Source organism: Electrophorus electricus, chromosome 3 (assembly GCF_041902795.1).
Source record: "Electrophorus electricus isolate QZ-2024a chromosome 3, ASM4190279v1, whole genome shotgun sequence".
Taxonomy (NCBI): domain Eukaryota; kingdom Metazoa; phylum Chordata; class Actinopteri; order Gymnotiformes; family Gymnotidae; genus Electrophorus; species Electrophorus electricus.
In genome coordinates this window covers 30,798,323-30,826,112 of record NC_137499.1, presented here as the reverse complement: position 1 = coordinate 30,826,112, position 27,790 = coordinate 30,798,323, and the positions used below count along the sequence as shown (strand labels likewise).

General features: G+C 41.0%; 1 protein-coding gene across 5 annotated transcripts; it reads right to left on the bottom strand.

Moving 5' to 3' along the window:
- Positions 1-42: 42 nt before the first annotated feature.
- On the bottom strand, positions 43-27,790 carry recql5 (RecQ helicase-like 5). 5 transcript variants are annotated; one of them, XM_027006555.3, is made up of 20 exons: positions 27,203-27,326; positions 23,561-23,631; positions 23,333-23,391; positions 21,680-22,195; positions 19,930-20,026; positions 19,665-19,776; positions 19,377-19,539; positions 16,448-16,530; positions 9,379-9,600; positions 9,089-9,185; positions 7,095-7,131; positions 5,742-5,800; positions 4,515-4,588; positions 4,197-4,290; positions 3,794-3,979; positions 1,405-2,009; positions 1,243-1,312; positions 935-1,150; positions 762-834; positions 43-650 (listed from the first exon to the last, which is right to left on the bottom strand). In XM_027006555.3, exons 3-20 carry the CDS (start codon positions 23,339-23,341, stop codon positions 550-552), a joined length of 2,814 nt encoding a protein of 937 aa, XP_026862356.2. In that variant the 5' UTR covers positions 23,342-23,391; positions 23,561-23,631; positions 27,203-27,326; the 3' UTR covers positions 43-549. The 5 variants fall into 5 exon arrangements, with proteins under 5 accessions (XP_026862356.2, XP_026862355.2, XP_026862357.2 ...); XM_027006554.3 differs by lacking the exons at positions 23,333-23,391; positions 23,561-23,631 and adding an exon at positions 27,634-27,790 and having other exon boundaries at positions 27,203-27,324; XM_027006556.3 differs by lacking the exons at positions 23,333-23,391; positions 23,561-23,631; positions 27,203-27,326 and adding an exon at positions 27,634-27,764.

Here is a 27,790-nt window from a genome sequence, read left to right as displayed (position 1 = left end):
GGCCATAAAAACTCTAAAGTATGTTAACAAGACATCAGAAGATATTTTAGAAGATATTTTTATTTTAAAGAATGCATATTAATGCATATTATTTATTTTCATTTTACATGAGTCATGGGAGTCAAATGGATGTCATGTCCACTTAGGATTATTACCCACAAAATTAAGAAAATGTCAGTTCTAAAGACACGACACCAAAGAAATATGTAAAAATGTAAACTAATCACATGTAGAACCTAGAATGTTGAGAACTGTTTGGTACTTTTGGTATTTTCCATGTCTACACTCAAACCTCTGAATATTGTTAAGGAATTCAGCATTTCACATTGCAGCATCTAAGTTAGCAGCTAGTAGCTAATGCTACATCAAAACTAAAGTGTCTCCAGCTGCTTCTTACAACCAGCAGTTGCCATTAAGGTGCATTTAGTGGGACCAGCTGAGCATCAGTTGCCAAGAGTCGAGTAGCTTTAAGATAACCAGCAGCAGCCAGGCACGTGTTCCCATGCAGGGACCTGAGATGGGGGTGGGAGGTGGAGGGTGGGGTGGGGGTTATTGGTCCCGCCCCCGCAGGCCTTCCCAGTCTGCTTCACTCTCGCAGCGCTGCACGCTGCTGAAGAAGCTCTTGATCAGGCACTTCGCCTCCGTCTTCACTGCAAGCACATGCAGGAATTATCTCACTACCCAACCGTGTTCAAAAGTTATGATTTGACAGTGATGGACAATTTTGAGGAAGACAAAGAAATATTTGGGGAAGGATTCACCTTTGGCTTGATCTTTGGCTTTTCCCTCTACAAGGAGATGGGAGAGGAAGCGTGCAAATGACTTGAACAGGTCCTAGAGTGGAAAAAAGGTTCATTTTTAGCCTATTATTTTAAGTCTAAATAATTTACTGTCAACATGCAAAACGTATACACATACAACAATCAACACTTACCTTAGTAGCAAACTTGCCCTTTTTGTAGAAAGGATCCAAGACTCTCACTACAATGTTGGCTGCTTCTTTCAGTGTCACAGCCTCAGGTAAGAGCTGTTTAGTGTATCTGTTTTCTGTGTCCACCTTGCTCTCATGTACCACAGGGTCAAAGGTCACCCTCCTCTTGCAGTTACTGGGTGGGCGGCTGACACAGGGGAACGCTGTCCGTCCACTGGGCTGTGAGACAAAAAAACTTCAGTGTGAGACATTCACAGGTCCTGCGCTAGTAATTACCTGCTTGATGTGCCATAAAAACATTAGTGTCGAACCTGATCGAGAACAGAAGCTGAGATGACCACTCCTGGTGACAACTGCTGGACACCAGACTGGGGCTCCTCCCTGAATGGCATGTAGGAGCACAGTCAAGAACACAATGAGAATATTTCAGAATGAGACAGAAAAACAAAACAGAAAGAATAGCCCATGCCTACCTCTGGAGCTCTAGCAATGTTGCAGACTCAGATTCCCGCATGGCCTCCTCGATCCTGGCTGTCTCCTTCACTGCTTGGTACATGGTAACGTCTACAGGGGGATTTACCACAAGTCTCGGATTCTGTGATCTACTTTCCACATCCTTGGAGCAGCCAGTGTTTTTGGCTTTCATGTCAGTAGGAGAGGCTATGGTCGATCCTTTCCATTCTGGAGCTGTGACCAGAGTAGGACCTCCTTCCTCAGGCTCTGGGACTGTGTTGCTCTCCCTCTGGGTGCTCTCCATCTTCTTCTTCTCAAAGTACCGCGAGATGCAATACGAGTCCTTGGCCGCATTTGCTCGTTTCTGCTCTTTCTTGCTCAGTGGTTTGCCCCAGCTCTTGCTCGAGCTATCTAAGGAAGTGTGGTCTTTGGAACCTGAGGAGACAGAGAGAGATGTCCTCTTTGCTTCTGGCTTTTCTTCCTGCTCCTCTTCCTTTCGGGCAGGTCCTTGAGGTGTGAGCCCTGCTGAGAGGACCTCATGCTGAGAGGTCTTCAGGAGCTCCGCTGCAGTCTGGAAGGGGTTGGAGGAGCCACGGAAGCCTGCCCCCACCCGCTTTCTCTTCAGCTACAAGGACAGAAGGAGAAGGAAGAACAGCAGAGAATGCATTTCTAAGTATATCAACACCATTTTTTCCTACAATGATCAATGGTAACATTAAGGATTGAGTCTTCTGCCTACCACAGAACATAACGTAAAGCTTGATGCATGTCCAAAAAATAAAAATAAAAATAAAAAAGGTGACACCTTATTTGATCTTGGCAGGAGGGCCACCAGGGGAGGCATTACTCTCCACTAAAAACTTGGAGGCAGAACAATGACCCAATCTTGTAGGCCTGCCCTACTCTTTGAAAGCTAGACAACTGGGAGGAAAATGGCTACAACATGCTGTTTCTATGCAAAGCACACACTGTCTGTATGGAGGCAGACAGGAGCTGTTCTTTTCATGTTCACTCACCTCCAGAAAGTGAAAATGCCTCAAGACCCAATGATTTTATAGAGAGTCCTATCTAGATGAATGATGATTCTATAAACACCACTTCCTCAGTGCTTTGTAACCTAAGGGCCAATGTTTGGAAGCAACTAAACACACACATACACCCTTTAATTAAAAGGTGAATGGCTTTATCATATCACAAGGTATGGAAAATCTGCTTCAAAATCAGTAAATGGAAAATGTGACTCATTTGCAGTTGAAATGTTGAACTCATTTCATTATTATAAAATGTCACAAATTCAGTTACTAATTTATAATGTTCTATATCTGAAAGGCCAGCAAGAGTGACTGGGTGAGGCTCTTGCAAGCATGACAGTGAAACACCGTCCAGAGGACCCAACACTGCTACTAAGTTCCTGTAGTACTGATATTCTTTCATATGGTATTTTGACTCATATCACACTTTATATGGGTTCATAATTCATCTGCATAATGGAAAATTATTATAGCTCTGTGTGTGTGTGTGTGTGTGTGTTTGTGTATATAAGAAGGCCTCTGTTCTAGCCCTTGAAGACGAGGGTACCCTCTTGTACAGTCTGCCTGCCCTTCACTGTGCTGCGTGAGAACAGAGATAACACACAGATTGATAGCCCCTGAAGAAGGCAGCAAGCACTTGCTTCTAACTGGACAGAAATGTAAATGGAGTATTGTATGTCTCTTTTACTGACCAACTGTCTTCTTTGATGACCAATGAAGGGTGACAAGACCCATATTAAGAGCTTTAAAACATTATGTCTGAAGTGGCTTTGGAGAAGGATAAAGGCATGCTCCCTGTCCATGAGAGCAAACCCTTCACTAAGATTTATCAATCAAGGTTAAAAGAACTCCAATGTTCACCATACTCCTCAGTACTCATACAGCCGAACACCTTAAGGAGCGACATGTGCACTGGTGTTTAACTCAAAAATCAGCTGTTAATAACAATGCAGTCAACACGACAGCATAATCTTATCAGCCAATATACTTTATGATTATCTATCAATAATTATCTATGTTTTCTGAGCCCATAACCAAAATGAAAACATGCTCATTATACTCATCATATTAACAGCATTTTACATGCTGGTAATATGCTTATATTATATTGATATGATCATACAGGCACACTTATATCAGAAAACAGGTTTAGAGTACACCTAGTACATCGCTGAACAAACACCACAACAGTATTTACTGGAGGAAATGTAAACAAGCAAAAGGTGGCAGCAGTTTAAATGCTGAGTCTCTCTCATACTGGTTGAGCTGTGCTAATGCCTTGAGCCTCACTCTCACTTAAGACCTCATCCAAATATGTGCAGTACCTGAAGAAAGTGATCATCAGCTGTGTTAACAAACCTGAATATAACTGACTTACTGAATACACCTGGGAGGCTGGAGTGAAGCCCTGCTGCTCTTCAGGGATGCATGAGGAAGAGGAGGTGGCTGCTTCCTCCTGAGCTATCTTTGATTCACCTCCATTCACACAAGAGCTGCACGCATTTCCATCCTCGTCCACAGGGGGCGCTTCTGCATGCCCTGAGCCTTTCTTTAGGTCTGATACCTGGAAAGTGAGTTATGGAGTCAGGTATTCCATAGTCACAAAAAAGTGAAACAATCCCTTTTTGACCAAAATCGCTAGAGGCATTCCTCAAAAGCATTTTTGTGGAACTGGTCTGTCAATAAACCTTCCATTTTATAACCTTTAGCTGTTTTTGAAATGGCATGTTTTCGGTATAGTTTGATACTGTGGGCTGAGAATATGCTTGAAGAGCACTCACCTTCTTGAGCACCGCAGCCCTGTAGAGGGTTGCATTCTTGCAAGCCCTGAACACCTCATGCTCTATTTCTACAGCCTGAGAAAGTGTGTCAGTGCTAAAGAGGAATACAAGGAGGTGAGCTAAAACTATCTACCACATCAACAACAAAAATGGAATGGATTAGGCATTTCTCAAAGGAAGAAGCTCTACATCAAGATCACAATTCTATAAGTAACTAGAAACAGTTTGGACAGAGCAGAATAAAAGCAGTTAATTCAGGTGTGTGTATGTAATGGTGATGACATGTCATTAGCATGTGTGCAGTAATATCTGCAGTACCTGTCAGAGTCATCCACTTCCACTCTGTGATTGGTCAGGTATTCATGGAGAAGAGCCAGACAGTGCTCACGTGTCTGATACACACACACACACAATTAAAACAAACAATACATAAATTAAAAATACACACATAAATTAAAACATACATACATCTTACCAATAAGACAATGGTTATCTTACTTCCCTAAATCTTACTTCTACTTTTACGATTTTAACTAAGAATAGAGAAATAAAATTTAAGATTGTGATGCAGGAGATGTGCCAATAGGGGGCAGCTCTTTCCTTTCTCTTGCACTATGGTACAATATATCCTTTTTGCTTCCTGCAAAAAATACCTGTTTATGATGTATTTTTGCATGCTAAATCCAAATTGATTTTCTCTATCACACAGATTTTTAAAATTGCAATATACACATCTGTCAATATAGTAATACCAAGAAAGTGTCGCCCCTCTATGGTGGCAAACTACTGCTGGAGGGATGTTCCTGAGGCCACAGATGGTAAAAAAAAAAAATTTAAAAAAAATCATACATTGTACACTTTAGAAGTTAGTTTTACAAAGGTAAGTGTAATAACTGCCATGAATAAGTAAGATACACTTAATGTAAAATTTTATTTCTCTGTCACTTAAAAACCATATGTAATAGAAAATTTCTTTGAATTCAGCAAAATAAGTACTATAAGGTCATCTTATTTTAGTTTGTGAAGCAAAAAAATAGTTCGAATTTTGTTGTCCAGTGAATTATGTCAATACTTTGCAATACTAATATCACACACTGTGCATATCATTATGGTGTTCGGATCCTGAACAATCTCAGATGCATTCACAAGATCCAACAAATTTTCACTTTTTATACAATAATGCAGGCCAATATAATGCATTTCACATCAAAGTTTAACAAATACATTTTAATGTATTGCAAGGCATAGGTCAATCACAAAATGTGTCAATGTAAACTTAGTATAGTATTTAATTCGTATTGTGTAGCGCTACCACCAAGAGCTGCTACTAACTCTAGAGCCCCTCCATCAAGACAGCAGGCGTAACAGGCAGGAGGAACTTCGGCGAAGCAGCTGTTTTGCTCAGTCATTTTGACAGTGACCTGCAACACGCCACTGGGGATCACAGGCTATGCCATATTAAGACTGGCCTGTAACAGTGAGAAGCTAGCTGGCTTTAGAAAGAGCTAGAGTGAGACTGTGGTGTGTTGGCCACCGAAGCCCTACCTTCACTGAGAGTCGGGGGATTCTCTGGCTGCAGGCCTCTTTTAGCTGACAGTCAGCGTCTAGGAAAACATATTCATCACTAATAATTGTAACAGATATTTATACATTAATATTTTCTCCAATGTGTGACAATACAGCAGAAACATAACACCACCATTTCAAAACCCGTGAATGGATTGCAGGGTCAATGTGGAAGAGTCTAAAAATTGGAAACCAACCAGGAGTGTTTTAATCTGAGTTGATATGGACACAGTGAACTGATCCAGCATCACAAAATGGGAGAATGACTAGCTCTCACCCCCTCTTTCCCCATACAAATGCCACTCCATCTTCAGTTTTGGAAACTATTGCTGGGATCAAGGTTTGACTGGCCATAGTGATGTTTTTTGATCTAAAATGGAACTGGACTAACCACTGATTTGTGAAGAATATGAAGAATGTGAGAAATACAACACCTGATGTGAAGTATCCCATGGGCCAAGCACTGACTGAGCTACAGTTCCTCTTTTTGTTTCCGCTACACGTGGTCAACATCGATATGAACGACTCCAGGACTATATATAGGCATCTGGCAGCTCAGCCTTCACTAAGCAGGCTCTCTCTTTTTTCTTACACAGTCTTCACACATGAAACCTCTGCCCAGTACAAGCAAGGAAAATGATACAAATGCTATGTTTTGTATCATATATGCTGTAAGAATAAAAGCACCAGATAAACCGGGATATGAAAAAGACTGGAGCATTACGCACCCCCTGTGCAAAACAGACATGATTATTGCAGATAGCTCTGCGCAAATAAACAAGGGTATTCTTGCTTATACCTCCGTTATGTCAATACTGCCCTGCAGGCTTTCTGCAAGTGCTGCTTGCAGAAACAGCGGTCCCAAAGGACATCTTAAACAAATATTAAATTAAATTGGCTCTCTTAACATTGGTACACATTTCTCTATAATGGCAAATGTTAGCGGTGCCGTTTATGTGAAAGGCTGATTGCCTCCAGGCCATACAGACAGAAATAGAATCACGTATAACATGCTAAACAGAGCAGACAAGTGCACCTATATTTAGAAACTGGTTCTTAGTAAGGAGAAGACCTTTGTTGTGCAGCCTTCGAACTATTAACATAAGTCATGTCCTTCAGAACATTGTACCTATGTACTTTTGTCAAAACATGAAAAACATAATGCACTTCCTACTTCGCCCCTAAAACAATGCTAATGCAGAGGAATTGGCATCATCTCACACGCAATATGAATTGCACCTTAGTGTCTTCTACCCATTAGTAGGAACAAAGCTTAATTGTGTTATGCTTACACATTTTAAAACTACCAAAGGTACAAAGATACACACTGACCTGGTGGAACAAAAGAATCTTTTGGGCCACCTAATCCCTGCAAATAGAAAAGAAAAAAAATCATGCAGTATGAAACACCATTAGCAAATATCTGCAATATTACTGGACTATTTTTGATGAATTTCCAATAGGAGGCTTATGATTTGTTTACCCCAGACATTTAGGCTGTTGTATTTTATTTATGTTTAATCGCAGAGGACTTTAGCTGTTAGGGAAACAGATGTATGTGTGGGGGCAGGGTAGATGAGATGTTCTGGAAGTTCCACTTACTAAGAAAGGCCTCCTTTGCTGTTTGTGGTTTGCTGTGTATGTGTGCCCACAAGTGAGCAAATACTGAGGAGGGGGAGGAACAAGACCAGAATCCTTGCTAGCATAGGTTATATTTGAACCTGACATTCGTGTGCGTGATTTCTGTTTCTTGGTGTGGGAAAAAGCGTGTGCGTTTTCAGTCCGAGGACATGAGTAAGGGAGAGAGAGAGACTGTGTTTTCAGTCAGAGGACATGAGTAAGGGAGAGAGAGAGACTGTGTTGTCAGGCCGAGGACATGAGTAAGGGAGAGAGAGACTGTGTTGTCAGGCCGAGGACATGAGTAAGGGAGAGAGAGACTGTGTTGTCAGGCCGAGGACATGAGTAAGGGAGAGAGAGACTGTGTTTTCAGGCCGAGGACATGAGTAAGGGAGAGAGAGACTGTGTTGTCAGGCCGAGGACATGAGTAAGGGAGAGAGAGACTGTGTTGTCAGGCCGAGGACATGAGTAAGGGAGAGAGAGACTGTGTTGTCAGGCCGAAGACATGAGTAAGGGAGAGAGAGAGACTGTGTTGTCAGGCCGAGGACATGAGCAAGGGAGAGAGAGAGACTGTGTTGTCAGGCCGAGGACATGAGCAAGGGAGAGAGAGACTGTGTTGTCAGGCCGAGGACATGAGTAAGGGAGAGAGAGAGACTGTGTTGTCAGGCCGAGGACATGAGTAAGGGAGAGAGAGACTGTGTTGTCAGGCCGAGGACATGAGTAAGGGAGAGAGAGAGACTGTGTTGTCAGTCAGAGGACATGAGTAAGGGAGAGAGAGACTGTGTTGTCAGGCCGAGGACATGAGTAAGGGAGAGAGAGAGACTGTGTTGTCAGGCCGAGGACATGAGTAAGGGAGAGAGAGACTGTGTTGTCAGGCCGAGGACATGAGTAAGGGAGAGAGAGACTGTGTTGTCAGGCCGAGGACATGAGTAAGGGAGAGAGAGACTGTGTTTTCAGTCAGAGGACATGAGTAAGGGAGAGAGAGACTGTGTTGTCAGGCCAAGGACATGAGTAAGGGAGAGAGAGAGACTGTGTTTTCAGGCCGAGGACATGAGTAAGGGAGAGAGAGACTGTGTTTTCAGGCCGAGGACATGAGTAAGGGAGAGAGAGACTGTGTTGTCAGGCCGAGGACATGAGTAAGGGAGAGAGAGACTGTGTTGTCAGGCCGAGGACATGAGTAAGGGAGAGAGAGAGACTGTGTTGTCAGGCCGAGGACATGAGTAAGGGAGAGAGAGAGACTGTGTTGTCAGGCCGAGGACATGAGTAAGGGAGAGAGAGACTGTGTTTTCAGGCCGAGGACATGAGTAAGGGAGAGAGAGACTGTGTTTTCAGGCCGAGGACATGAGTAAGGGAGAGAGAGACTGTGTTGTCAGGCCGAGGACATGAGTAAGGGAGAGAGAGAGACTGTGTTGTCAGGCCGAGGACATGAGTAAGGGAGAGAGAGACTGTGTTGTCAGGCCGAGGACATGAGTAAGGGAGAGAGAGACTGTGTTTTCAGGCCGAGGACATGAGTAAGGGAGAGAGAGACTGTGTTGTCAGGCCGAGGACATGAGTAAGGGAGAGAGAGACTGTGTTGTCAGGCCGAGGACATGAGTAAGGGAGAGAGAGACTGTGTTTTCAGGCCGAGGACATGAGTAAGGGAGAGAGAGAGTGTTTTTTGTCCGAGGACATGCATAAGGAAGAGAGAGACTGTGGACAGCCACACTCACCTTGCGTAGGCTCATCTGCTTCCTAAACATATCTCCAAACTCTTTCTTCCGTCTCTCAGAGTCATCCTCAGCATGGCTCTCCCACTCCTCATCATACCTGAACTCACACACGTGCGCGCGCACACACACACACGCAGAGAGAGACAAAGAGAGAAAGTATGAGAGTCGGATCTCATTTAGCCGTTTTCAAAACCCAAGAAAATTCTTTTTTTTTTTTCTTCTCCCAATTGCACCAGTGGCCCAATCTGACACACTGTCACCAACAAAGCATCAGCAGTAGGTTGGCTGACCTCTCAAAGCCATAACCTTTCCTTCCGCCGGCATAGAGCTCCGGGTCAAACCCGAATGGCCCCCGGGGCTCAGAGCGTCGTGCCGGCTCAGTCCTGGTGCTGAGGGCGGAAGCTCTCTCCAGCTGGGCACGCACCACTTTAGGGTTATGGCAGAAATCACATGCACCGTCACAGTTGGGCTTCTGGTCCCCGAAGAATTGGGAGATGGTGGCATGTCTGCATCTGGACAGGCAGAAAGAGTTAGGGAAACACAATGCAAATGCTGGGTGAATGTAACATGAGGGCTAAATGAATGTTATGAATGCAAAGCATCCCTGAATGGACAACAAAGAGCTTTGAAGCTCTGGTCAGAAATTACTGAGGTCTTCAGCACACATGCAGGAGTCAATGACTCGGAAATGACGGAACGGAAATGATTCCATTTTGTACTCAGCTATCTAGAACTCGGTGGCTAGAGCATCTGTTCACCTGTACCTGTGTCAAGGATCTGTCCAAAACAGTTACTTAGCTTTTTTTTTTTTTAAATGAATACTTCTGCCAGCTAGTTACCACTTCCCCATTTCCTGCATAAACATGACTTGGAGTGGCAGTGATGCCTTGTGAGGACTATACCCCACAAGCAATATTAGGGGACAACTGATAACCTGGATGCAGTGAACTCTAGTGAAGGGTTAACAGAGCTTGTATTTACTATCACAAGGTAATGCATAGTAACAAGTTGTAACAAGAAAGGATCGACTTAGGCAAATGTATGTAAACAGAAGAACAAAGCCAGAAACATGTATTTCACATGTTAAAACTAATCCTGATCATTCTGTCAGGCAATGAGAATCAATAATCATGCAATGATTATTTCCTTTAAAGAGTATAGCTAAGTTTTTGAAGAAAAAAGTGTTTGTCCCATTTTTTGCACTTAGGCACTCACAAACATCACATTAAGGATGTGACTGAGTATGTAAAGCAAGGTACACACAAATGGCATATCCAGGAACCTATGTGTGTTATATTTGCATAGCTGCCATCCTGTGACAGTTATGCTGGGACAAAGATGCAAAATAAAATGTTACTTTTCAGGTACTTTTGGAACCCAGTGCAACACAATGAGCCACTGAAGTAACAAAAATGCATTTTGCAATAACTGGGTGTAACGCTCCTTTTCTAACTCACCATGTGACTCAGACTTAAAACCATACAAGTATAACCCAAACGTAAACAAAACTGAAAAAATAACAATCTTAAATCTTAACTCTATGACTAACCCTAACAAAAATCTAATGCATGAAGAGTATGAAGAATCCTGTATTTACAACAAATGCAAGCGTTCACACAAACAAAATTAATAACCCCCTAATACATGCATGTTTGTAAATATATATGCGTGTATGTGAATGTGTGAGAGAGTGAGCGAGAGAGTGTGTGAGTGAGTGAGTGAGTGTGTGCATGTGTGTGTCTGTCTGTGAGAAAGAGCAAGAGAGCAAGACAGAAACATGTGTGTATTTGGAAGTTACTCATTTGGCAATCCTTGGGAGAACATCTGGTAGTGACTATTACAGAAAGCCTAGAGCAGAGTGTTTGTTCCCACAGCACCCAGCAGCAGGTTTCAGGTTACACCAGTCTCTGAAATAGCTGTTAGGGGGTTCAGAGGGCTCGGACTCACGTCTGGATGGAAACAACATGCGTATGGTAAGTGGTGCTACGATCATACAATAGTGGCCTGTGTGCCACATCTCCACAGCAATTCAACAACAGTACCATTATTAAATAATCCACTCATTGCTCAACTAGCTGTTGGAAATAAACAAAAGCTTCACTCTATAGTGAATATCTACCTTCAATGAAAAGGAAACATGACTGATAATGACATACATGTTAGAGTAAAGACCTCAGCAAACTGAACGCATGGTGAGAAGGACAATGGCATATTTCTAGTGTGAACTGTTTTTAGGAGTGCTTCAGCCACGCCCAGAAATGGCATTTAGGGTGCAACAAGTTGCTCAGCCTTTGAGGAAATCGCTCAACAACAACAGTTGAAATGTGGGTCTACTCTTTTGTCAAGAATTTCAAGAATCTTAAATGATATAACAAATACATGCAGAAGTAAACACAGAAACACATTCTACTGCTGAAATACTGGATTGCTCAAAAACACAGCAACTGGAACAGTGCTACTTTTTTTTTAAAGAGGGGTTGGGGTGGTTTCCAAAGTGATCTTCTCCTTTAAGTCATTAATTTACCAATTTAAAATTATGTATCAGATACACACAGAAATAAACACAGACACACCTTATACTACTGTGATACATGACAGCCCACCCCCAAAACACACCAAACTCTAGCACTCCACACTTTTAAGGGGGTGGGGTGTTTCCAAGGTGATCGGAGGGGAGGAGAAATAGGCAGTACTGCAGAGACAAAGGGGGTGTAAGGGGGAGAGGGGGTAAACAGAGGAAAGAGAAGACAGCTTAGGACAGTGCAAGAGCGCATGTGAGAGTGAGTGTGTGAGAGCGAGAGTGCGTGAGAGCGAGCAAGCGACAAACAGAGAGAGGCAGAGAGAGACACATTCACACTGGAGACAGCCACTTGTGAGAGAACACAAAGCTGAAGTCAAAGTCGTGTTACAACAGAAGAGCAAAACCATGCAGCTGAAAAATTCAACCCCAATTGTGTCCTAAGCAGTTAGTCATCCAGTGCTGTCTGGAGTTTATAACAACTCCAGAAAGCAGAAAATGTCAGTGTGACGCTGTTTGGAGATCAGCCTGGACTGCACAAAGTGGACCAAAGTCAAACACAGACTGCCAACAACAAAATGGCTACAAGACGTGAGAGAACACACTAAACTGGAAAACTGTGTCTGAGACAAAACGTGAGGCTCAAGAATTAAACAGCACACCAAACCAAGACTGATCGGAGAGTTCTGTGGAGGAGTTTCACAAGACGTTCTGTCAAGCTACTGGTGGAACTACCAAATTTCCATTTCGAACTGGAGCAGGGAAACACGAACATGTGTATTTGCCTCAGGTAAGATCCTGTTTATTGTTTTGTCTCAATAAAAACTGCAAACTGGTTAGGTTAGCTAAGGCTAATGTTACACAAGTCAGTAAGTTAAACCGAACTCAAATATGACAGTCACTTATGATTTGCATGTTCTTGAAAGCAGGATAATAGGGAGAACAAAATCCAGTTTACAGATTCATATAAAGAGGGGAATGCCTTTTGATAAATGTGTTAGCAGACTTGTTACAGAGTGCATGGTCCTGGCCTTGCCTATTTTCTTGCGTTCAATGTGACAAATGCACATCAACATTATTGTGCAGTTTTCAGCAGGGACTGCTCTCCTGCTGCACTGCTGGCTAAAGTCCACTGCCAGCCCACCACTGTTCAAACAGAGTGGCCACTTAAAAGAGCACTGCCACCCACTCAGTAGACTGGTGTTCGTTTACCAGCCAGATCTGCTGTGATGGCCCATTTAACCCTAGCCTCCAAAAACATTCTCCTGTCATTAAGCATCAAATGAATGACCACTCCCAACCCATTACCCAAAATTGTCAGTTGCTGAAAAGGAAAGCCACGTGGTTGAGAGCAGTATGAAAGTCATTTTATGACGACATGATCAAAAAAGGACGAAGGCCTTTTCTTAACTAACAAGCAAACTAACCCATGGGTTAGCCGACTATGAAGTCAATGAGCTATTTAATTACAGACAGGGCTACATAAGGAGTTAGATCATAAGCAACAGACCCTGGACCTGCATACTCTGTTCACTTTCAAACTAGACTGGCGCTACCTCAAAAGTTTACTTCCGCGCGATTTAAATGAAAAGTTCTCCTTTGGCCTTTTTTACCATACTGTGAGAACCACATCCTTAGTTCTATATGCTTGAAGAAAAAACCCAGCCTTCCTCCCACTGCTGAAGATCACAAGACTATGCAAAATTAACTACTAGGTTCCTTATCTCTTTGCTGAAGTGCAACATGTCTGCAGCCATGCAGAAAAGCCACAATTATAGCCATGTGGCCTGCTGTTTGTGGTCCACCCAAGAGGAGTTTTGTAACTGCAACTGTGAAAACATAGCAAAGTAGAACAGCTGAGGGCCATATCACCAAAGTCAAGCCTGAATGTCCACAGGATTCCTTCTTGACTTTGACTGACCCCTCCTGTATTCATGGACTGTCTATGTACTCACTCTGCTTTTGGCTACTGCCCACCATATCATGAACAGGTATATTACAATGACCATAACACTGAGTTTTTTGGTTAATGACAGTTGTGGCCAGCTAACATAATGGATGCCAGACAAGAAACACTCCAGATCCTCCAGAAAATCTGGACCAAGCTGCAGGGTCTACCTCAAGCAAACCCCATTGACATAGGAGGCTTTCTCATCCTTGTTATTTTCATCTGTAAGTATATACCACAATTTTCTACTGTGTGTGTATTGGTGTGGTAGGTAGGGAAGTGTAGTTCATCTGGGTAAAGTGTCCAAGATAGATATGACTGTACCATTCATATTATCTAAATTTAAGAGACCATTTCAGTTTAGTTATAGGTCTACAACCAAGCTTGCATTCCAACAAAACCTCAAATGAGCACTATTCACAAAATCTGTTATTTAGAATGTTATTTTACGACATAAATATAGATAGAGAAATCTAACCACCAGTTCACTACACCAGACTGGGAAGTTCTTAAAGCTAAAATACATTTTTTTTTAAAATTAATAGCATGTATTTCTAAAATTTAAGCCATGAAGTTATGTGACCAGAAATTCCCAGATAATTTGGAACTGGAAAAGGAATTCTGGAAGTGACCTAGCTATTACACTACAATTTTTAAAGTAGTGAGCTTGATAGCATGGCTGCCAGCCATTTAGCCTACTTTATCATAGGTGAAGGCAGTGTACTTAGACAGTAACAATGGTATCAACTTGAAAACTGTAGGTGGGGATATGTGTAGAAATGTGGAAGAATAATAGGAAGTTGTCAGCTTGTGTTTTCTTTCGTAATTCCTAAGTATTTCTTCTACCGTATATTTGGTAAACGAGCTGACATTTCACATATCTGCATGCATGTTGTGGAAAACAGCAAAAAATGGGAAAAAATATCTAACCACTCTGATGCTCATACACAACTAAACTATATAAGCCACAGTAATAAGGGAACAGACATCAAAAAACAATACCAGATACAAAACAACATCAGCAAAGTGGCTGAGGGAGAACCTTTGCATATATCAAAGCAAATCAAAATAAGGGCTAGCCTGACAGCCTGACAGGAGGCAGCTGGCAGTTTAAAGTCAGCTCCAGACATACTTGCGCATGTAATGCCTTTTCTCATTAGTACTTCATTTGTCAGCATTTTGGAAGAGAAATTATATCTTCAAAACTGCTGAACTTCTACATGTAATGGACCAGAAGTTATTTTTAGCATGCAGTCTCAGTCTCAGTGCATGGAAATGCATGTTCTCTTGCACAATATTCTTGCAAACAAGGTTTTATACAAGGTGGACCATTATAGAATAATGCAGTGGAATAACAGTTGTGCCCCAAATTCTACATTTCTTAAACTACTAGACCTCTAAATACACCTTCTAAAATTCATTGTCACTGCACCATTTGTTTTTAAAGTTTAAAAGAAAGGTAAAAAGTACAAATGCCCAATACTTCTGGAGCTCACCACATGTTTTTAAGTACCATTCATCGAGATAGGGTCATTGTTATAATCGCAAAAACTCCATTGACTAATATTTAAAGCGATGAACCACAACCACCTCCAGAATGTACCTAAACACATTTGTTTGCTGTCACAAACAGCAGCTGCTCACATTCAGCTGCCCTCGTGGAAACAGACAAACCACACAGCTCACCACTGAGCCAAGCACCACCTTTTTTCTTTTCAGTGATGTTCCTGAGCCTGGCAGTGTTCGCCTGTGCGCAGTGCTGCTGCAGCTGTGCAAGAGGCTCCAGACACAAGCACTCCAGCATCTGAACTGCCGCTACAGCTGGATCACTCGAGTTTAGCTTTAAAGAATGCATGGCGGACTCCCTGGGAAAGACTGCGGTTCACAGAGAAGGGGAGGCAGAGAGAGGACATCCCAGAGTGACGAAATTCCGCGATTTCCGGGGCAGTCTGCATTTTGCACTCCTTCTTGCATGCCACCATGATAAACCAAAACAGCAGGAATTTTAGGAATTTGGCAGTAAGTAATTCTGATCAAATATTGATGACTTATTGACTATAGGTCAAAACAAATGTATGTATGCACTTGCTATACACCAGCTAGAGAAAAGACCTCCTTTTGTCAAATTGCACAGAGATATGTTCAGCTCTGTGCTTTCGTGTTAAGCAAAGGCATTTGAATTATGCAGGTAAGGAAAAACGGATTATGTTTAAAAAAAAATCAAGGTTGCAAGTGGTGTTTTTTTTTAATCTTGTGGGTACTTGTTATGAATAATCACAAACAGACTACACTATATATAAAACAATTAAGACAGTTATGTTTATAAGGGAAAAGGAAAAGCTATGTAGAACTATATGGAACAAGCACAGGAATTGATGAACACCTTTTAATAAGAAAATGTTACCAAAGTATTTCCACATTAATTTCATTGTAAACCTTGTGACTGATGGTTTTCAATAAACCACTTCAGTTTTTAAAAGTAGCACATAAGCTTTGTATAGCTAAAACAAGCATAACCATAATCATTACAAGATCTTCAATTGAAGAATACAAATTAACCAACCAGTGTGTCTACATTGGCTTTCAAAGAGTCCTATATTTTTTCAATAATAATATTCATACGTTTAAATGCTGTATTAATCCATCTGAATTATTGTTGATCATAAAATCATAAAAGTTGATCATAAATTCAAAGTAAGACTTTTAAAAAGTTCATATAAGAAGTTTAACTTCCATCATATTTCAGCAATAGCAGTATATTTTGTTAAACATGTAGCACCCTTAAGTGTTTTACAATGAAACTTGATATTTCCACATTTCTTTTATATGTCTGAACATTAAATACAATATTAACTGCCACAGTTTAAATGGTGTGCGTTTTATGAAATCTTACCCCTCTTTTTCACAGAAGGCAACCATGGCCTCAAAATCCAGAATAGGTGCTTTGTCCAACTCTTTCTGTGAACCTCGCTTCTCCTATACAAAAAGTCATCACAAAACACATTCCACAGTTATTACACATCCTCTTACAGCACACCACATCCATCCAATTGATGATTGTTGAGATGCAGTAACATTTCTACCAATTGCCATTCTCATATTTTTCAGCTATTCCACTGTTTTCATATGATTTTGGGATTTTTTGGATTGAATAATATAATTTCAGACACAATTAAAAGAACAGACAGCAACTTCCTATACAATGAATTTTTGCATCGACATACTATGATATAAAGTATATGTCCACAAGCAGTATCAATTTGCCAAACTCTTTCATGGTAAAATTTTAAATGGACTTATCAATTAACAGACTACCATGCTACGTTATACCATCCTCCTTGGGTAAATAATGAGCATATGGTTAACATGTTTATTGTATTCCATAAACCTATGACCAGCAATTGACAGAAAAAGTAAGCATATGTTTGAAAATAATCATTTGGATTAGATTGGACATGAAAGACTATAGTTAGCCAAAAAGCAGCATAACTAATTTGTATATATACACACAAGTCACAAGTAAGTTTTTACCGTTGAGTTAAGTCTTATCTAGCAACAATGTCAAGTATCTATAAGGGCAAAATAGGGGGCTAATGTGATGTCTAGTTCATCTATCTTCTGGGTTTATGATAAAAATGGTAAAGGCGGGGGAGTAACTTGGGCTGTTATATTTTTCCTTAACTTTTGTAAGGAAACCTCATAACTCCGTTTTTGTAACTTGTTTTTATTTATTTAGCTTTCCCCCATTTGAAAACATTGTGGAAGTGTTTTATGGCAAGTGGACTAGCAGAAACCAAAAATTATTTTGAATAAAACCTCAAAAGTCCAACGGCAGATGTTTAGTGAAGACATTTTTTATTCCTCTTATGTGCTCCTATTCTCCTCAGTTTTAATTGCTCATATTCTTTTACTTGTAGATTTAACTTTTATTTTCAGAGCTACAATGTGTATTTTTTTGTTTGTTTGTTTTTGAAAATGAGACTGATGCCATGCTCATTAAATTTCATTCTAAAATACATTTTTCTTTTTCCTCATACTCTTTTCTTACATGAGCTATAACTTGCATTAATTATGATAATAATGAGTTATTTTACTATAAAACTAGGGTTGTCCACCCTGTCATATTAGAGTATCTCTGTCATTAAAGAAAAGCTGCCTTCATTAGTCACATCCAATAACAGCTTTTTATGCATTCTTAACCAGCAGAAACTAAGGTCATTTTGCAAAATTTCCTATAGAAATATGCATTTAGTTGCTTGCTTTATCTACCCAGATTTAGAAAATTAAAAGGAAGCACTACAGTGTATATTGCTGTCATGCTTCATGTGTCCTGTATTGTCCATCAACTCATTGGTTGTGTATTGGTCACTCATGCACCAGTCATGCACTGGTTTAGCTGGTCATCTTGATATTTTTAAATAGCTTTAAATAATTCAGTCCTACTGTCAATTACAATAATTATATATGAAAAATTGTGATACTATTTGGGCAACAATATGCAGATAATTTATATAAAATTTGAAAAAAATTCAACTCAAATTATGTTACCAGTCAGAAGCTTGGACACACCTTCTTTGTTTTTACTGTTGTCTACATTTAAAATAGTGAATATACCAAAACAATGAAATAATACATGTTAGATTAGATTTTAGATTCTTCAGACTAAATCACCCTTTACTTTGATGACAGTTTTGCATACTCTTGTTTTCTTAACCAACTTCATGAGGTAGTCTCCTATGATGATTTTCCATTAGTCTTGAAGAAATTCTCACATATGTTGAGCACTTGTAAGGTGACAGACTGAAGATCTGAATTAAAACTACTGGCTGAGGGGGCCAATATATATATATATATATATATATATATATATATAGATAGATAGATAGATAGATAGATATAGATAGATAGATAGATAGTGAAAGCTGATGGCTTATTATAAATTGAAAAACAAACAAACAAAATCTATTTAAACTATATATATATATATATATATATATATATATATATATATATATATATATATATATATATATATATATATATATAAAAACAAACTTAATTTAAGCATAAAACATTTCTTTAAAATGGCTTTGAGGCTATGAAAATCATACATTCAGTCAAGGGTGTCCAAACCTTTGCCTGGTACTGTATGCGTGGTCTTTTAGGGAATTCATACCTTTCAATGTAACTGTGATCTTAAAACATTTTAACAACACAATATACGTCCACTGAAGGGCACATGGTTAATTTGCTAAACATTACGTCTGTCAGATGAACTAACACATATTTCTACAACTTAAATCTCTATTGTTTATGATTAGACATAAGAAATTAAGATCAAAACAATGATGAACTATGAATGCTGAAAGGCTCTCTATATTAATATTGTAGCTATAATTCTGTGACAGTTGAGACTATATTAATACTGTAGCTATCATACTGCGACTGATGAGACTACTTTCCTTCACTAATTACCAGGACCACAAATCAAGGGAACTGACAGCAACTCAGGCTCACATTATGAGATAATAGCTAGCAAACTTTAGCTCACTGCGAGTAGAGACGTTCTGTTAGCTCAAGCTAGCTCATGTTAGCTCAGCTCGTCAGAACACTAGCACAATAATAAGTATCTTAATGACATGATAGAGCCAAACAACCAGCACTCAGAGAATATACGCAATAACAAATGATATCACCTGAATGGAAAGTGCAAAGCATCCATGATATTGCCTAAAAAACATTCAGTACGGCATGACCAAACCTCTACACAGATACCAGCCCAGCATTACGCATCACTGTATAATGGATTGAGAGAGACTTGCCTGTTTGCGGGCAACCTCTTTGCGGATGAGGAAGTTGAGCTGGTCTCTGTCTTTGGGAGAGTAGTACATGCGACAAAAAGATGGGAGGCCATCTCGGCCAGCTCGCCCCGACTCCTGATAATAGCTGGCCAAGGACTTGGCCAAGTTCCAGTGAGCTACAAACCTGTGGAGGCAAAGACACCATGTGAGAACTTAGCTGTTAGTACTCAGTATTGTAGGGTTACACAGTGTGGTGAATCAAATACTGCTCTAAACATGTGTTACAAGAATTCAAACAGTATTAGCTACCTGACATCGGCCTTGTCTACACCCATTCCAAAGCTAATGGTAGCAACAATGACAGCCACCCTGCCTTCCATCCAGTCAGCTTGCGACGTGGTGCGGTCTCCTGCCTTCAGTCCTGCTCAGACACCCGTAAAGAGCAATCACTATTTGTCCTGTTTAGGATGTGCTAAACCAACTAACGGTAAGAAGTAATGGTTCAAGTTTGGTTTATTTGTCACGTACATAGTCATACATGGTATAACTCCCAGTGAAATGGTTTTGTGGTCACCTGCATGGTAGGGCTTAGCCATGATGCCAAGCTTAGTCAGTCTATGTGCCACATCCTCACAACTCTCCCTTGTGCGACAGTACACAATCCCACAACCCTGTAATACAAAAGGCAATGGAACCCACACAAACTTCCATTAAAAACAAACAGAAGACTGAAGATTCCTATGTACTGTGTACTCTAATTAAAGATACAGGTATAGTAAAAATTGTGATGTAATCCAGAAGGTTTCCAAAGAAACAGAATGCTATGGATAGAGGTCCTTTATCAGTTGTGCAAGCAAAGTGCTCCTGAAGCTCATACACATACATGTAATATACTATATGCTTAGTTAGTAAATTATACCATGTGACTACCTTAGATGTAGATATATAAACCTGCTTTCAGTGCTATCAAGTAAGATAGTTCCCTCTGTTCCATTAACCAAATTATGTGCATCTTTGATACAAGGCAGGATCAATTATCTATTAACTATCGGTTGAAAGGCATTTTCGTGAAGCAACAATATTAGAACATGCCTAACTTTGTCTAATAAAATAAATTCAAATTACATTACCTGCATTTCCCACGTTCTGCAGGTTTTTCAAGAGCAGCCATTCAGGGTAAGTTTTACAGAAAGTTGGTTAACATAGGCTAATCACATCTTGACTGAAAATGTTGTCCCACACACGAGGGAGCTCTAAGAATCCCTCATACTAATAAGATACTCATACTAACATACTAAATTACTAATTTGTGTCATTTATTGATTATCTGGTAAGACAAGAAGAGCAAGACACTATCACTATTGGTTCTGAGGGAGCACACATACTGCTATAATATATGGATAGAAGCATCTTTGACATGCTTAACATGTAAACCATTGTTTATGTTCCTGAAAGGAGAATCCATTATGTTTCTGAAAGGAGAATTATCATTTTCAGATGCAAAGCACCTCATGGAAATGGATTATCACTAGCTATCTCACTCGCTCACTCACTCATTCTCTACTAAGTGGTGCTACTGGGAAAAAAAATACAACAGTGGTACTATGTTACAATAGTGCTTTGCATCAATGACACTATGGCTCCTTGTTTCTATCAAATATTGCAAAGTCTGATTGACTATTTGCAAATTTCAATTCAGATATCAAATAAATATCTATCAAGATTATTAAATACTGGTCATACACTAACTGAATTTTTATAAAAGCCCAGGTTAACAATGGGCGTTTATACACAAGTTTATAGAAGGGTCACAATATTGTTGAAAAGAGACTGCACAAATCTATCTTAAGCTGCTTCAGTACTACAGAGCCTGTGCTATAGCGTACCAGAGAAGGTGAAATATATATATAAAATAAAACTCTCACAGATGCTGTATAGGAAATTGTGGTAGAAAAGTTATTCCTCACTAAAATTTGTAACAACAGGTACTAAAACCAGGGCGTATGTAGCATTTTCTGCCCTGGTAATTTACTAAATATTTTATATGCAAAAAATATAAATTGCTAGAGATATTTGTTTGAATATTTCACCTTGATCTGTTGATAAACAGGAAATGAATGAGTGATGGAAGACTGGTTCTGGAGCTTTGCATATATAACTGAAGTGAAACTGAGACCTAGATATTTAAAAAAAAAGTTCATAACACTTTGAGCAGTAGACTTGGTTTACACAGAGACGTAGGCTAAAGAATACATGTGTGCAGTTTAGAAAATCTGAGGAAGCCTTCATTTAACACCAGAAATACTGCCTCAACCCTTACTGACCTTCTCTGCCGTGCTCCCCCCGAGTGCTTCTTTTGCAAACGCGTGCAGATGAATGTACGGGTCAGGAAGCAGATCTCGAAATATCACGTCGTACTTCAGGTTCTTCCGAAACACAGGCAAGACAAAGGTGAGCGGTGACTTTAACCTGAGTGCGTGTGCAATGTCCTCCTGCACACGCTTGGGCGCTGTGGCCGTCAGGGCCACGCAGGGCACTCCGGGGAGGCGGGACCGCAGCTCGCCCAACTTCAGGTAGTCAGGCCGGAAGTCATGGCCCCACTGCGAGACACAGTGAGCCTCATCCACCGCCAGGAGGGCCAGCAGCCCACGGGAGCAAATTGAGTTCAGGCAAGGCTGGAAGGACGGGGAGGCCACCATCTCAGGTGTGATGTAGAGCAGCTTTAGCCGGGGACTCTCGCTCTCCAGGTCGGCCAGGATCTGCCGTCTCTCCTCCAGTGGGAGCTTGGAGTTAATGGAAGATGCCAGAATGTTTAGGGTCTTAAGGTGCTCTACCTGATCCTGAAAGAGGACAGAACAAAACAAACATGAAGGAGCACAAGGACAGAGCTGGAACAGCCTACAAATGTGGACAAGGGGTTTGCTCGAGGACTCAATCGAATATGGATACATATACTGCCAGTCAAATGTTTGAACACACCTACTTTTTAATTTATTTTTACTGTTTTCTACATTTTACAAAACAGTAGAAGTATCAAAATGATGAAATAATATGTGTGTGATTATGATGGGCCTTAGACTTTAGACTCTTCAAACTAGTCACCCTTTACTTTGATGATTTACGCCATAGTCCTGAAGGCAGATTCAAAATGAGCATGCGTCACCAGACTCGCCTTAGCTTCAGTGATAAAAACACAACATGTCTAATTTGTTCCTAATATGTCGTGTTTTATCTTTAGATTTGAGTCCAATATAGCTAAATAACAACACAGGTGAATGTGGTTTTGTAGTTGGTAAATGTATCACTGTGACCGTAACGAACATAGAGAACCTGTTTGTAGCTACATTCTTATCATGTTCTTCGGATGTTTTAATTAGATTGAGCTTGCTCGAACTCTGCTTTTGCTCTCCTTTGCATGGATACATCGGACATTTGTTCCAGGAACAAATCGAACGGATTTTAATTGAATGGATTAAAAACAGTGGATGTTATCATGGCAAGTTGGTGAAGTTACTGGCTGCTAGCTAGTCAGCCAGCTAAAAGTTGATCTGCCAGTGGACCTTGTACAGCTTGTACCGAACCAAGGTTTTCCATCAGGGAGGGCCCACACACAGCCAGGAATGGACAGCAAGTGACTCTGGACGCTTCGGCAACCTTCGTTTAAGATTTGTGCATGTTATATGTGGGATTTTTTTTAACCACATTTTAGCTATTAGCTCTTGATATTATATAATGGCCTTGACAAGAAGTAGTACCCGATCGAAGGCAGCTTCATCTGGCACCCCGATTAAGTGTGATAGGCCAGGATGCCTTGAGTTAGTTACTACAACGTCAGGGGGCATGCAGTGTGACCACTGTGATCAGTGGTTCCACAAGCAGTGTACAGGACTGAAGAGCAATCAGTATATTCCTTGAGCTCGCCTTCTGGCTTCTGGCGATCTTATTTCATTAGACAATTCGAAAGTTGCTGCGTTTACCAGTTCCATGATGACAAAAGTGGGCTTGAATTCTGGTGTTAGCCGGGCGGTCAATACACCTAAAAGAGGAGATCAATACACTAAGTGTAGTGTAATATGTTGCAACATTCATGAATCATACTCGTCCTGCCCGAAGAACAGAATGATGGATGATCTACAGTGGTTTAAGGCTTGTATCAGTAAGCTCCAGCCTCCAGGTCACCCAGGTGTCACAGTTCGTAAACTTACCAGGCTTGGTAACACTCTGCCAAAGGCTGACGAGTCCAAACCAAGACTGCTCAGAGTAGTTCTCTCGAGTCCTGATGAACACAAATCACTTCTATGATTTGACTTCAAGCTGAAGGGCTCTGACGTCAGTCTGCAAAAGGACTTACCTCTTGCTGACAGATTAAAATGTGCAGAGGCACTCAAGGATCTGAGGGCACGTCGTGCCACGGGTGAACAAGGCCTCACACCCTTGTGGGTTTTCGGGTGGCGTACAGACAGTTCACTACCACCCTGTCACAGCTGATATTGGTGGCGCACGACCCAAGTATTGCGGTATATGACTACTTAAAGTAGTTCTTACGAACATACGTAGCACAGGTAATAAGATGTAGGAATTGCGTCAACTGGTAGATGACTTCAAACCAGATGTCATTGCAGTGACCGAAACGTGGCTCACATCCCGTATTCACGATAGTGAGGTGAGCTTACCTAACTATTCTTTGTTCAGAGCTGACAACCAGTCCCATGTCATGGAGGAGGAGTAGCTATCTATGTTAAATCTGACATTGACGTGTGTAGGGTTGTTACATATGCGTGTGCTAACGATACAGTTCAGCATTGTGATCTTATACAGAAGTCCAGATAGCCTGGACACTGCGGTCTTCGATTTTCTGAGGTGTTTGATTCTAGGGGACTTTAATTCTCCTGAGATATGCTGCAGGGCTCTGACAACTTCCCCAGGGGCTAGCACCTTTGCGAATAGGCTTCTCGAGTTCACACTCGAAAGTCCACTGAGGCAGTTCTTCGACAAACCAACTATGTTTTTGAGTGAAAACTCGCCATCGATTTTAGATCTGGTGTTTGCTAAATCAGTAGATTTTATCAGTGATATGTCCTATGGGTAACCGCTAGTATCCAGCGACCATGCGGTGTTGCTGTTTAGATGCAACCTGACAAGACTAAGGAATGATGGTCAGATACAGCGACCAAATATATGGAAGGACACTGCATGGGACAAATTTGTACAGTTTCTGAGCGATGTATCTTCACCTTACAGACCACTACGGTCTTCTAGGGAAGCAACTGCCAGGCCACCATGGATTGGTTGCGTAGAGTGCAAGAGTCTACGTAGGCATGACAAACAGTGAAAGTGCTATGTGAGGCCCTGACCAGTATTACCTGGGAAGGCTACAGGAGTGCGAGGTTGACATGTAAAAGGCTCTTGCGAGCCTCTCGGTTATGATATGAAAGCGAGCTAGCTTGTTCAGCTGCGGCGAACTCCAAGTAATTTTTTTCCGTACATCAAAGCACGTGGGGATAGAGTGGACTCTATTCCGGTTCTCTTGGGTGATGATGACACCCCAGTCACTACAAACTTGGAAAAGGCATGTGTGCTGGGGAAACAATATGCCACTACTTTTGCATTGGGATCGCCACTGCCATTAGATATTGTGACTGCTTTCACGCCAACACTGTTACACTCACTGTATAGTGTGGAGTTTTTAGATGGTAGGGTGCTCAAGGCCCTACAGGAACTGAATCCATTGAAAGCATCAGGGCCAGATGGACTCCATCCTAATCTCCTGAAGGAACGGGCATCTGAACTGTGCGTTCCTCTGGCAGCAGTGTATCGGAAATTGTTCAATTCTGCTGCTTTACCTAAGGTCTGGTGGGAAGCTGTGTTCTGCCCAATTTTCAAAAAAGGTGAGAGAAGCCAACCAGTGAACTATAGGCCGGTTAGCTTGACCAGTATTATTGTCAAGCTAATGGAGAGGATCGTTTGTGAGCAGCTGGAGGATTACCTAACTAGGCATCATCTACTGAGTGATATTCATCATGGTTTTCGGAAGGGATATTCCTGCCTGATGAACTTGCTGTCTGCCAAGGAGATGTGCGCCGACATGGTTGAGCAGGGCCATGCCGTGGATGAAGTCTTTATAGACTTCTGCAAGGCGTTCGATAAGGTTCCACATCAAAGACTTTGTTTAAAATTGAGAGCCTTTGGTATATTTGGTATATCAAGCCTTCCTTGACGACAGAGAACAGTGTGTTCGTGTTCGCACTAGCATGTCACCTAGGGCTGCTGTTATTAGTGGGGTCCCTCAAGGGTCTGTACTTGAGCCCATACTGTTTTCCTTGTATGTGAATGATATCCCCAAGGCCCTGGATCTGTTATCCCTGTTGTTTGCAGATGACCTTAAACTATGGGCTCCTGTCGACAAGCCTTGAGGGGCAGATAATTTGAAGAGTGCCCTAAATCAGCTCTGGGGTTGGTCAGAGATATGGGAGCTACCGATCAACTGGGAGAAATGCTCTGTACTGCAAGTCGGTCCCAAATTGCATGCAACAAGCCATCAGCTCGGAACAATTAATATCCCCTCCATCAGCCAGATCAAAGAATTAAGCTTCAGTCTTTCTGTTGATTTCAAGGCTAGTGATCAATGGCAGGATTCAGCCATGAAGGGTTTCCATGTTTTATGGACGGTTCATAGGGCCTTCGGTAAAATCATCGTTGACATATTTGTTAGGATATTCTCGCCATTTGTCAGACCACACATGGAATATTGCGTTCAGGCGAATCCAATCTGTCTCGTGAGGGACAAAATGGCCCTGGAGCGTGTTTTACGGGTTGGAACCAAGATGGTATATGGCACTATGCTTCAAACTCTAGGGATGTTCTCCTTGCACTGTAGGCAACAACTTGCCTTCATTTTACTAATGACCTGCCTTTCCTGTGCCCACTTAATTATTTTTCCTTATTATGTCCATGACAGATGCCAGTGGGGACAGCTGTCGCTGGTCACGTGGGCCTTACTGGTTTGGATGTGGTTGACTTGTGTGTTCTACCTTGGTTCCCAGGTACTGGATAGCGGCACTCTGCTAATCCCAATGACGTGCAACTGGAGGAACAATCACAGGACTTTTTTTTCCTTATGTTCTGGTCCCCATCTGAATCTGACTCTTGGTGTTCTCTTAGTTTTGCTGCTTCATAAAGCTGGCTATGATGGACTGAAGAAAATTCTCACATATGCTGAGCAGTTGTAGGGTGAGGAACTGAAATTCTGATCAAAAACTATTTGCTGAGGGGGCATTTAAAAATTATTTATTTTTTATAAATTATTCTTCTGATTTTTCCCTTTATATTTGCTAAAAAGAAAACTTTTTCAAGTATAAACCATTAGATTTAAATGCTTTTAAGACTACTAAAGAGATACTTTCAGGCAGGTATGTCCAAATCTTTGAATGGTACTGCAAGTGAAACACGTCTTACAGGACATTAAAGCCCAAGAATAACCTGTGGTAGCACAAAGATCACCACTGTATGGTAATGAGTTTTCCTTTTAACATGTAACAAATAATTTCACATGGAACATGTAAAATATAATTTTCTATTTATCTCATACTAAAACCCTTCCAATTTGCAAATGTAATTTGGAAATGTAGCTTAACATTAAAAATTCATAAGGCTACTTAGCATAACAACACAGGATGTCTTCATAATAGACAATAAACACTGTTCCAGTATCAAATAAATTATTGTTTCAGGAATTTTTTTTAATATATTTAGCCTAACATCATGAATAAGTTTATGATTTATTGCTACACTACAACTGCACTATAATTGCACAGAGGTAAATCTGCAGTATCATAAGAAGCATTCACCTGTATGAGTGCAATGAGAGGAGATATGACTAGGGTGATGCCAGTGGCCAGTACTGCAGGGAGCTGGTAACACAAAGACTTCCCCGCTCCGGTTGGCATGCACACAAATACATCCCTCTCACCTGGATTTAATGGAAGACGAAAACAGACCAGTTCTTTTTATTACAAGCTTCCATAATACTATCTACATGCCAGCAACAACTAGCCTTAAATTTAAATATTTGATCAAAGCAATTGTTTAAACGCCTTACGCTCCATTGTATGTTGGATGGGCACATAACGTAGCTAGCTAAGATGGCAAATATTAATACGGTGATTTGCAGTAAAGTGAACAAGCAAGACTGCTCTCTAGCTAGCGTAGCTGCTAACACCAGATTAATGTTAGAGACGAAACACACCTCTGTTTCTTCTGTAACACAAGCAGCTCTTACCTTTTATCACCGCTCTAACGACATCTTCTTGTTGCCGAGATCGGAACTTTTCAAACCCAAAACGGGTTTTCAAAGTCCGTTCTACAGCAGTCATGTCTCGCTATTGGAAGTCTCCTAATACTGACAAATTCAGTAAACTCCTAACACAAACAGTCGC